Raw genomic sequence first — 13,258 nt, 5'->3', positions numbered from 1 at the left:
TTTAAATTCAGACACAGGTTTCAGCACAAATTTTTTTTGTTCTATCTTTTAGACACACATGTCTGCCTGTCAGGTCAGTTCAAGTGTACAAAGAACCAAAAATGTATCCCGGTAAATCTCAGATGTAATGGACAAGATGACTGTGGGGATGAGGAAGATGAAAGGGACTGTCGTAAGTCACCTTAAAATGTTCTGTCTTATCTTACTTCTGAGTCCCAACTGAAAATGGTCTAAAAATTATTATTATGTACCACGCAGTGTAGAAAAACATAATACCAATTATGGGCAAATAGCTCCAAATAAGTATCTATTGGGATGGATTATTTAAGAAGCTCTCTATAAAGAATATAGAGAAAATTAAAACATGGTGGTCTTTACTTAGAAAACTACCTGAAGATTATGGCAAACAGGAAACAACATGCATTCATTCACATCATCCTTAAGAGAAGCAGCAAAACCAACATTACAGGTGACTGTGGTGTTTTGTTCATAAACTGATTTTGTGTGTGTGTGTCCACAGTAGGAAGCTACAGATAATTTTCTTCTATTGATTAGTTACTTGAAATCAAGTCCATTAATTGAGATTGTTTTTTTCCCATAAAATACATATTGAATGTATGATGAGCAAAATAACCTAACAAAACTATTTGTTAAAAACTGTAAATAATATTCTATTTAATGTCTTTCAACAAGATACTCCAAAGAATAATTGTAAAATATCTTCTGTTCTTTTTGCCCCTTGTCTCCATCCCCCACCAAAAATCAGATTAAATGGAAGACAAACAGTTTATATTATGTACATATATACACATAGGCACACAGGCGCGCACACACACACACACACACACACACACCAGAATCTGAACAATAGAGTACCTGTCAAGTTTTTCAGGGTTTCAACAGAATAGCTGTCAACATTCCTGTCTTGCTGAAGTTTTATTTTATTCCCCTAAAACTTTTATCAGTAAATAATGTGCAGTCACCCAGCAATTTGATTAAGATGGTGCATTCAGAATAAAGTCAGTACCAGTTCTTTATGGTTAGTCATTCTAGGAGCTGATCCATTAAACTGACTAGGATTTGTGATGCAGTTTACAGTGTAAGTCAGATGTTCTCCTCTTCCCTCAAAAACTCAACACAAGTAGAGAGTTTGATAAGTTTTAGGATTTTTATTTCCTTATTCACTAATACCTTCTGATTTAGTCTGTTTTCTATGTATAAAAATGTGAATGTGTGAATTCTTACTCTTATTTATCTGGTAACATTATTCCAAAAGGCTGTGAACTGTTTATTTTTAAAATTAATTTCAAAATATATCTAATCAAGGTAAGGTTCTGAAATTTCTGATTTTTATCAAATGTATCATTACAGAAATAGGTTTTATTTATTTATACTGGAAAGGACATTTGGAATATATTATAGATAATGAAAGTTAAAACTCTTCACCTTCAGACCCTTATTAATTAAAAGATGCTACATTTCCAGTTGACTATCCTTAACATTTGTTTGTCTAATTATTTTTTAGATAAAGTGTCTGTCTTTGTTCAAAACTACATTTTAATAGATTTTTTCCTCTTAAGCCGAAAACAGCTGTTCTCCAGACTATTTCCAATGTAAAACTACTAAACACTGCATTTCCAAGCTGTGGGTTTGTGATGAGGATCCAGACTGTGCGGACGCATCAGATGAGGCCAACTGTGGTGAGTGTTTTGTGACCCTGGATCTTTCCTATTGTATTTGTGTCACCATCTGACATAGTCACAGTGAAAGGGGTTTGAACACAATTCTGATGAAACTGAAGTCTTACATGAGAAAGTTTTGTCTCTGTGCTCGCAGAGTCATGACAACCTCAGATTAGCTATTTTATAACAACAATCTCAGGTTAGCTGTTTTTGCCTATAGAAGGGTAAGGCAGAAGAGTAATATTGTTTAATATAACTCAAAACTATTTCTAAAAAGATGGATCTAAAAGGTAGGCTAAACCATCATCTTGTATTAGAGTATGCACTTGGTATTAGCATTTAATGAATAGAAAAAATGAGATATTACCTTAAAATATTTTTTTAACATTTATTTTTGAGACAGAGAGACAGAGCATGAATGGGGGAGGGTCAGAGAGAAGGAGACACAGAATCTGAAACAGGCTCCACGCTCTGAGCTGTCAGCACAGAGCCTGACACGGGGCTCGAACTCATGGACTGTGAGATCATGACCTGAGCCAAAGTCGGCCGCTTAACCGACTGAGCCACCCACGCGCCCCAAGACATTACCTTTTTATTGTTCTAGACTTCATTTTTTTTTTGCTTAAATACATATGGTTTTCCATTCATTCTATGATTGTTATCCATTCATAAACATGGTGAAATAAAAGGAAAGTTAAGAAAAGTATCTTTTCTGTTTTAGTAGATGACAGCAATCACCTAAGTTGGCATTTGTTTCTGAACCTTTTTTTCTTACTTAAGATCAGTTGTTTTATTTATAAGAATTATTTATTAATTAATGTTGCAGAAATGGAGAACATACTCATTTTGTTTAATACATTCGATTCTATCTTGAAAATGTCAACGGAAAGACAGAAATGAAGAGTAGTTGTCATGTGTAATTCATTTTATCAACATTTATTAAACAGTAACCAAGGCTATGTTGTAGGTGAACACACCAAACATGGCATTGTTGGGGAAGCAAAAAATTATTTAATCTGGTAATTGATTAAGAAAGACAAAGTTTTTCCAAATTGAAGATAGGACGTCCAAGACTTTCAGAGCCAAAATTGGGTTAAATGCATCTGCTATATTCCACACTGCTCTTAATTACCTCTTCTGAGAAAAAAGAAAATAATGAAAACCCATTGTGTTCTTTGAAATTCCACTTCTGCACAACATTCATGAGACATATGTGTAATAAATGACAATCATGTGTCTTTAAGTGTTTTTCCTAATACTGTCTTCCATGTGACTGTGTCTTCAGAACATGCAACCAAAATAACTTACTACAGTATCATGAAACCCCATTTACCACTTTGTAGAATTGGTCTTCATAATCAATTCACAAAGCCCTGAAGTATAGTCATTATTGATTTGTCCCTAACAATTATCAAACTCTTTTACAGACTAGTTTATATTCTTGGCTAGTTTTCTTTTATATTAATGGCTAGTCTTGTGTATTTTTGGTTTACTGAAGTGAAAAGGAATAATGACTTATATTAGCTATATGAATATTTTTATGGAATATCTATAATTTGTTCTTCCTTACTTTGATATTATTTAACTGTTGTCACAGATTATATTAATCAAACTGATAATTATCAATTATTATAATAACTGTAATGCCTAATATTTATTTGGTATTTACCATATAGCCCAGGATATGTGTTAAACGCTTTATAGTCATGTACTCACGTAATCTCTCTACTATCCCCTATTCTTTTTGAAAAATTTTTTAACATTTATTCATCTTTGAGAGAGAGACAGAACATGAGCAGGGGAGGGACAGAGGGATAGAGAGGGAGACATGGAATCTGAAGCAGGCTCCAGGCCCTGAGCTATCAGCACAGAGCCCGACGTGGGTCTCACACCCACTAACCATGAGATCGTGACCTGAGCCAAAGTCAGATGCTTAACTGATAGAGCCATATAGGTGCCCTGATCCCTATTTTTTATAAAGTTTATTTATTTGGGGAGAGAGATAAGGGCTCTGGAGAGAGAGAGAGATTCAGAGAGGGAGAGGGAGAGAGAAAGAGAGAATCCCAAGCAGGGCCTGTGCTATCAGTGCAGGGCCCAACACAGAGCTGGATCTCACAAACTGAGATCATGACCTGAGCCAACATCAAGAGTCAGACTCTTAACTGACTGAGCCACCCAGACACCCTTTACTATCCCTATTTTATTGATGAGGTAAATGAATCCCAAGGAGGTTATATAACTTACCCCAAGTGTCATGGCTTGCAGGTGGTGGAACTGGGACTTGAATCCAAGGTTTTTTCACACTAAAGCATCTACTCTGTAGACTTGGTATAAAGCCACCTCATTCTTTCTGTGTAAAGAGAAAAATATTTAAATGTTTTCTGTTTTAAAGTTATATAGACTTCTCCCAGCCACAGTCATTGCCATAAGTTCCAGATCAGTATACGAACATATACATACATACAGTAAGAGGGAGAGAAGAGATGAGAAGGTTGCCATCTGATTTGCCTTAGACCACTATAAAATTTTATTGTGGCAGGCACTAATTTAATTTAAAAAACTTCTATATCACATTTTAGTGTACCATTTCTCAATCTTTATTCTTGGTGGGCTAAAAAGGCTAGCTCCTTCCCCTTTGTTCTGTCCTCAATAAAAATAGAAACGCCGTGTATTTTTGCTATGTCTGTTAACACTTTTGCAGAATACTTGCGTTGAGTAGGGAAAAGCAAAAAAACAACAACAACAAAAAGCAAGCAAATAAAAACACTTCTTAAAATTAACCCTATCAAGCTAAGGCCTTATTATTTGAATCTGAGTCCTGTGTTCCTTTGTGGGAACAGAACTTGTCTAGAATAGAAGGTAAGTTTCAATGTTTCTCATGTTGAGGGCCCAGCAAGATGTAGAGTAGATTCGCGTGAAGTGCTGTTGAGTGACTGGCCTGTTCTCTGTTACAAAACCTCTGTATGTAACTCATTTTTATTGCAGTTTTCTTCTATATTTTCTTGGTCCACTGCTAAATTTAGAGGGAGATTCTGCTTTACTCTTAGAGTTCACCTAGCTCTTAACAACTTATTTCTCAGAAGCAATATCTATCTATAGCTTTATATCTAATTGGCTTCTATCAACTCTAAAGTTCTAGCATTGTAATGTGTTCTACCTTGATAGATCCTAAATGAAACACATTTTTTTCTCTTTATTTTTTTAAAATGTTTTATTATTTATTTTCAAGAGTGAGAGAGAGCACAAGCAGGGGAGGGGCAGAGAAAGAGGGAGACACAGAATCCAAAGCAGGCTCTAGGCTCTGAGCTGTCAGCACAGAGCCTAATGCATGGCTCAAACTTGTGAACCACAAGATCATGACCTGAACCCAAGTCAGCCACTTAACCAACTGAGCCACCCACACCCCCCTTTTTCTCTTTAAATTTTATAAACAATACCAATGTAGGGACACAGGGTCACTGAGACACTGTGGAAAAGCCTAACAAAGCTTACAAATAAATTTACAGAATAACTTGCAAAAAAAAAAACCAAATACACATGCAGTATAGGGGATTAAAATACTTTTAATGTATAAATATCTTTAAAATTATTTAATTTTTATATTTACTGGAATACCATGTTTATTGAATTCTGCCCAGTGTAAGTTTTGAGTTCTGATGAGTAATGCAGATTTAACAACTAATATTCAATATGTGTAAAAATTTTATGGTAATCTAGAATTTAAGGAAGCCTCAAATCACTTTGAGTAGATATAAATTACATATAGTTTAGGAGTCTTACTCCAATAGTTTAGTCTTGGTGAGAGTGGATACGAATTTTAAAATTAAATTATATATTTTCCTATCCTATGACACAAAGTTTTTGAGATGACTAAATTTATGAGTCTGTAAAAACTACATTTGGCACATTTGGGTTTAAATTCATAAATATTTTAAAAACATCTTTTAGCTCCATTTCTGTGTAAGTAAAGATTTAAATCTGTGCTATGCTTATATTCATGGGAAGACAGGTTCAACTGTGTTTTGAGTTAAAGGCTATTATAAAATTACATCTTTTCACTGGAAGGTATTTCGCTCTTTCTTTACTATATGCCCAGAGAAAAATAAGCTTTAGAAAAGGTAGATATGTACCTTTTTTATTAAATTATAAACGTTGACTATTCTTGGAAGGCTGTTCATTAGTTATTACAGTATTGGACAAACACCAGATTTGAATGCCTGACCAAAATGTATGCAGTACCTCAAATTGTACTAGCCCTAGGATTTTCACTCCAAATTTCAATTTCAAACTTTCTTTACCTTCTGCCTGCCATTGTCTATTTTAGGAAGGTAATGCAGATTTGAGGATTTGACAAATCTGTACTAGATTCATGCTCTGCCTTGTAATTAGAGTTGAAACTTTTAAACAATTTGACTCTAATAAGATGATATCAGAATCCAGGTCTTTCCATTATGTCCTCTCTTCCCAGTTTATAGTTCAGATTTTCCATTCCCTAGATGTCTGTATAACATTCTTTTTATCAGTTGTTCCATCTGGGCCTTCCTGGTCAACCCCATACTCACACCCCAGCTCTCTGGAATCCACTGTTTGTTCTTCCATATTGTTCTTCCCTATGGTCATGTCTCCTTGCTTTCTTCTCTTGCAACCCTCCACCTCGTCTAGAATTTTTGCTTTCAAGTTGCTTCAGCATCATTTACGGCTTTTGAGCAGTTTTGGTTTATTCCCTACCACTTGGCTAATTATCTCAAATTAATGTGCTAGCTATAATCACACTAACTAGGGCTTATGAGACAAACTTGAGTTTCCTACAGTAGCTTTGTGCTTTGTGCAGCCTGGTTCTTCCAGCATGATACTGAACACATTCAAACTAAAAGAGAACTGATCAGTGGGTCCTTTTATTTTCACTTAAATTTCTGTTGAGGAAATTTGAATTTGTTTACTTAAGTTATAAGAACATAAGGAACATGTTTTTTTTTAAGTTAAAGCAAGTGAATATTAAATTATAAAATACTTCTACCATGCAGACTTATACAGAAAGTTACACAGTAAGCAATTTATCATTTTTAATAGATTTTTAGCATTTTTCTTAAGGCATCTCTTGTAAAACATAGACATCACTACAATAACATGTAAAGCCCTCCTTTATCCTCTCCCTTCCCTTTTTCCCCTCTGCTGAAGTGGTTGTGTATTATTCACATGTGTTCTTTTTAACTATATTTGTATGTATTTATTAATATATACCTAACAGTTAATAGTATCTTAAAAGCTTACATAAATTTCATTGTATTTTCAATAGGAAATTGAAGCTTAACATTTTCTAGTATTCCAGTGTATTAATGTGAATCACATATTTTTATACTGAAGGTTTTTTTTTACATGTTACAATTATTACACATCTATTGGCAAATAAAACACAACACCTTTCATACAATCTGTGCTATAGACACCATGAAGTCTCAGTTTCCTGCTCAGGTGCTCTGATTGTCAGCTTGCACGAAAGTTTACTCAAAGCAGTTGTGACAATATCCAGGGGCAGAAATCTGTGTACCCTACAGTCTATATTAGGCTTTGGATGGAGACCCTGGAACGAGTTTGAAGAGAGAAGTTCTGGTTTTGGTGGCTATACCCACAGTAAAATAATTCTTGATATTTGAATTTAGTTATTTTCAAAATATTTATTTACTTACATTTAAAATAGCATTTACCAAATGTTAGTGCCATGACTTCAATATAATCCATGGTGGGGCAGGAGTGGAGTTCTGTGCTCACATATGCAGGAAAGGGTGATGCACTAAATTCTGTATCTTGGAAAATAGTGCACTTCCATGCATTTAGTTAAGACATCTGTTTAGTGTTTTTAAGCAGTGTTTCCTGAATTTAAATATAGACCAGCAAATTAGGTATTTTATTTTGATTAGTAAACAAATTATGTGAACACCCTAAAGCCCCTCTTCCATACTGTGTGACCATGGCTTATTGTGTGGGGGCAGGAGGAGGACTTTGTTATTGAGGGAGGCTGCTGGGAGACCGATTTAAATTTTCAAACACATGGCATCATGGTATCTCAGATATTTAGAAGGGTGGGATTGTACATCTCTATGTTAGCAGGTGGGAAGGAGGAAAGACCCCATTTCTCTGGGGCCTGATTGGTCTCTGCTGCCTGATTGGTCTGATCTGCACCTGTATTGTGACCTGTGCTGTGGAGTGCTGGTCCCACCACCCACTGCTGAAGTATAGCTTTGGCTGGCTTCCTCCATGTTTCCATTTCTGGTAAGCTGCAAACTGATCTTAAGTTTCTGCTATTACATGAATACTCTTGAGCTAAGACATGCAGAGACACGTGCTCCTGAAAATCTCCAAATCTTGTGAGGAGCCAGAAATAACTGTCTCACGCTTATCTATCTAGCTACTAGTCACTTGCAGTGTCGTAGAGTCGCTCCTGAGTTTTGTTGACTGTGTCATATACATGATGCTAGATGTTTCTCCTGGAATTTTGACATCTTTTTGAGATAAATTTGGGTCAGGGTAACACTTATCTTCTCAGTAGTATTGGCTTGTCCCACATCAATATGGATACGACTTCCATGTCTTGTGTCTGTGTATGAGAAAGTGAAAGAAAGGGGAGCCTATCTATATGAATAGGACTAGGAAATTACTGTCTAGTTTTTATATGAAGAAATGAATGACCTACATGTGAATCCTTTAATAGTCTAAGAGGAACACATTTGGTCTTTTTATAACTTGTCTTCAGTAACTTCCTTGCATTGACTGTCTCTCTACCAAAGGGATATGCAATTATTTGGTGATGTTATTTTATTTTGTTTTTTTCTTTCTCAATAAGAGGAAATTGTGAAATTTAAATTTTGTTCCACAAAGCTAAAAAGGAGCCCACACAGTGAGTCAGGAGGCATGCCACGTATTCCAGATTCTTTACTGATCTGTTGTAAAAGCCATGAAAGGAAATAGCTTCTTGCCCAGTGAGGTTTATAATTAAGTTTGTAATGGAAGGGACTGTATATTTGCTTAATAAGAACTGGGTTGGTGTAGTTGATATTTTTTAAAAAGAAGTTGAGTCAGTAATTTAACATTCTGTGATATTTTTGCTTGAAAAACTTCATCCTTGTTATATTGCTTCCCTCAACCTTTGCCAAATATATTTGATTTTCTAAAAATGCAAAATAAAATAGCACACACACACATGCACACAAACCTACTTGCAGTTTTATAGTAGAATGTGGGAAAAATAAGCATTAGACACGTTATAAAAAATACTTAAGAAATGTAGAACGTTAAAAAAATGCCTTTTTTGTCTACCTTTACAACAAAATATTTGCATTTGTTTTGGTTTATAAGATTCTATTCAAATGTCATTTGGACTGGTGATTTCCTTAAAGAACATTATTACCATTTATTTTCAGGGGTTATTCAATGTTACTTGATGCCATGTTTGTAAGATTATACTATATATTAGTGTGTGAAAATAAATAGAATTAAAGTTTGTAGTGCTTTTTCTCAATACAGTACTATAGGTAATGCATCTGTGTGTAGAAAATATTATTGTTTATCACTATAAGAAATAGGAGTGGTAGCTTCTTTCAACTGGTTAGAGGACCAATCATCTTATTCAGAGTACCAGCCTATGAAAATATGGTGTGTGTATAAAGTAGTTTGGTTACCACTTCAGTTTCTGTTCCATACTTATAAATTGCAGTAAGAAACTCTGAAACGTCATTTATGATATTTTTATTAGACTTCTAATTAGTAGAATTTATTTATAATATTTTTGAATATTTTATAAGAATATATATTACATAAACATAGGGCTATATGTTATATATTAGAAAGGTTGTAAAGCTTAATATCTAAGTTTCTTGATACCTTAATTTCCAACTGGACTCAAAATACATAGAATTTTAAATAACTATTTTAAAAAACCCTGTCATTTCATTTAGGAACATATTGATAATAAAAGTAAAATGACCGACTGGTAAAGAAAACTTAGATTTATGCTTGTAAGTTAAAATCAGTTTGAGGATCCAAATGGTATCAGATTTTGCTTGCAAAATGAGTATCCTTTTCATCCATTAACATTTCAGGACATAATATATTAAGGAGAGTAAAAGACCTATTGTAGAGTTATAATCGTACCATTTGGCTTTGTAATCTTTGTGGACAGCTGTATAGATGATGATTCTGATAGTCATACTTATGCCCCTGTCTGTCTTAGATTCAATGCCTGGGATGCAAGGCTCTGGACTGGAGTTTGCCTGTCATTAGGGCACTATTTATTATGCCCTATGTCATTAGGGCCCTATTTATTATGGTTCCTTAGTCATTGTTCATGTGGGAAATAACAGGAGTAGAGAGAGAGGTGATGTAGGATGTAGTTTGAGATAATGAACTCTATTACCTCTTGCTGGGTTATAGATGTCAGAGCAAATTATTACTTATTTTTGCTGTCCTTTAAAATTTTAACCTTATAATTAATATTTCTATTTCTCTAATCCAAAAATCTTGAGAGAGATTATAAAAATAATATAAACAAATTATTCATAATGAGTTTCTTTTGACCTAAGGAAGAAGTAGCTTAAACAGTATTTAAGAGCTAGAGAAATAGACAGCAGATCTACCCTGTAATCTGAGGTTTCTTACCCTATAGATCATCTTATCCATATGATTATATTCTTCACAATTCTGTGTTCTAAGAAGGTGGCAAACCTCCCATGTATACATGTTTCCTATTTTGATATACATACTGGATTTTGGTTGATATTTGAGAAAAAGGAGAATAAATCAAAACTGATACCATTTATTGACCTTCAAATAAATCTAATATGTTTTCAAACATATTTTTAATTAATAGTATTTGGATTATGTGAATTATATGTTGTAGTCAAGCAGTAAGATCTCTACATTTAAGTTCATGTGTTAATATACAATCTTAAAAGAAGTTACAAAATATTTATATATGTGCAATGGTATCTTAACAATAGAATTTAGCATTAACATTTTGTTATAAACGCTAATATCAAATTTAAAACAAACGTATGGTAATTTGTTTTACTTCATTAAGATCAATGCCTCAGGAGCTGAGTGTGTTAACAATTATTGGGTGTGTTAAGTATTTAATGGTGAGTAGAAGACTAAATAAAAATTCCATATCAAAATGCTGGGAACATATTTTTATTTTTTGTTTATTTATTTATTTTTACATTTATTTATTTTTGAGAGACAGAGCACAAATGGGGGAGGGCAGAGAGAGAAAGAGACACAGAATCTGAAACAGGCTCCAGGCTCTGAGCTGTCAACACAGAGCCCGATGCGGGGCTCAAATCCACAAACCGTGAGATCATGACCTGAGCTGAAGTCGGACACCCAACCGACTAAGCCACCCAAGCACCCCAGGAAACATATGTTTAAATGTTATAAAATATTTACCATAAAATTGTAATTAAACAAGCTATTGGAAGAGTGACATCTAACCTGTTTCAACTTTTTGAAGACATTTCTAAGGTCTTAATTTAATTTCTTCTGTCACCTTCTTGGTGATATTACTGGCAGAAATCTCTTACATGACTTAGTATATATGCCTTCAGATCCCCCATTCTGAATACCTTACTAGATTACGTTTTTTAAGACCAAATATGAAGTCTCTTTATATTTTAGTCTTCTTTGTAATTAGGATTCCTCTGAATCCTAAAAATAAAACATTCTCAGAAAATTCAATGTATTACTTAATGCCAATTAATTATGGTTTCACTATAAAAGGATCATACAGCTGTGTTAGTTAACTCTATCAATATAACAGAAAGATGCCTCATATATGTATTTCTATCTGTTTCTAGAAATTCTCTATAGGTGGTAGAATGTTTTATTCCTTCATAAATACCTATCCTAGAAGTTCTTTGGATAAACACAGAGTTCTTATAATTAGCATAAACCTAGTGCCTTGATAATTACTGCTTTACGAAGAGAATCCTTTGGAACAACTGCTTGCATCTTTAGTCTGGTCCTTGTAGTGTTTAAAACCACAATATTCTTGATATAAACACACACTGACCAGTAAAAATTTCTGTGGCTAACTATCAGGGAATCATATAGGTATAGGAAACTACCTTTAGGAATAATGAAACATTTTATGAACCTAGAACTCTGACAGTTCATTCCATTCTTTTTCAATAAAGGACATTTATTTCATTGAATCAAAGAGAAAATAATTGAGAATCATTCACCTAAAATATAAGCAAATATATACATGTATTTCTTTCAGAATTTATCATGTTTACTTTGTAATGTCTTAATAAAAGTAATTGCAGCTTAGATTTTAAAATATTTTAATTCCAGAATAGTTAGCATACAGTGTTATGTTAGTTTCAGGTGTACAATCTAGTGATTCAACAATTCCATATATCACTCAGTGCTCATCACAAGTGCATTTCTTAGTCCCCATCACCTAGTTCACTCATCCTCCCATCCATCTCCCGTGTAGTAACCATCAGTTTGTTCTCTATAGTTAAGAGTCTGGGGCACCCAGGTGGCTCAGTCAGTTAAGCGTCTGACTCTTGGTTTCGGCTCAAGTCATGATTTCAGGGTTTCATGAGTCCGAGCCCCACATCGGACTCCAAGCTGACAGTACAGAGCCTGCTTGAGATATATACATGTATATACATGTATGTGTATATATATATACATATAACACATCTTAAAATTAGTATTGGAAATATGTAAAATATTGGTATTACCAAGAGATATTCCCAATAGGTGTGTGTATTACCAATAGGAAATTTGAAAATTATGCAAAAAGTTGAATAAGGGGTTCTCATATCAACATTTCTTATTCTTTGCAGAGGAAAGCTAAAATCTTTGCATACAATTAGTTTTCCTACAACATACTTTGGGCACAATTTGTTGTTTGTTTTGTTTTTAATATTTTGCTTATATAATTAAGCTTAGTTTTTGTATCTTTATAATATTCATTTATTTTAAAAATTAATAAACACCTATTAAATATGTTAACTAAGCAGCCATATTAGAGACTCAGGGAATTCAAAGAAGTCTAATAGGCATAATTAATAGTTTTGAAAGATTATTATGTGCTAGGCATTATACTAAGCTTTATGTATATTATATCATTTAATCCTCACACCAATCCTATGCAAAACATACTATTATTTTTTTTATTTTTGGGTAAGGCTATAAGACTCAGAAGATGCAATTAATTATTTTACCCAAGTCAACCAGGTAGAAAGCTGTTGAGCAGATATTTGAACCCATAGGATCTGGATCCAGACCCACATACTTAACTATTACTCAATTGAGCTTCCTTAATCTGCCCTAAATTTATAATAAGGCAAGGAATTAGGACACAGATACAAATAATCTTAAATAAGTTGGAATGGAAACTTATCAGAATACATACTTAAATAGATTTAGGTATTGTTTTGTTTTGTTTTGTTTTTAGATAGAGTGGGGAGAGAACATGAGACAGGGAAGGGGAAGGGGGCAGAGGGAGAGAGAGAGAGAATCCACACTCAGAAAGGAGCCAGATACAGGACTTGATCCCATGACCCTAGGTT

General features: G+C 33.9%; 1 protein-coding gene across 3 annotated transcripts in view; it reads left to right on the top strand.

The window, feature by feature from the left end:
- LRP1B (LDL receptor related protein 1B) overlaps positions 1-13,258 on the top strand; it is a 1,862,224-nt gene that overhangs the window by 1,655,228 nt on the left and 193,738 nt on the right. For all 3 annotated transcript variants that reach the window (XM_053214983.1, XM_053214982.1, XM_053214984.1), the window contains exons 65-66: positions 53-172; positions 1,581-1,700. In XM_053214983.1, coding sequence (XP_053070958.1) covers positions 53-172; positions 1,581-1,700 — 240 coding nt within the window. The remainder of the gene's footprint in view (positions 1-52; positions 173-1,580; positions 1,701-13,258) is intronic.

This window comes from Acinonyx jubatus, chromosome C1, assembly GCF_027475565.1.
Source record: "Acinonyx jubatus isolate Ajub_Pintada_27869175 chromosome C1, VMU_Ajub_asm_v1.0, whole genome shotgun sequence".
Lineage (NCBI taxonomy): Eukaryota > Metazoa > Chordata > Mammalia > Carnivora > Felidae > Acinonyx > Acinonyx jubatus.
This window is presented reverse-complemented; position numbering and strand designations above follow the sequence as displayed.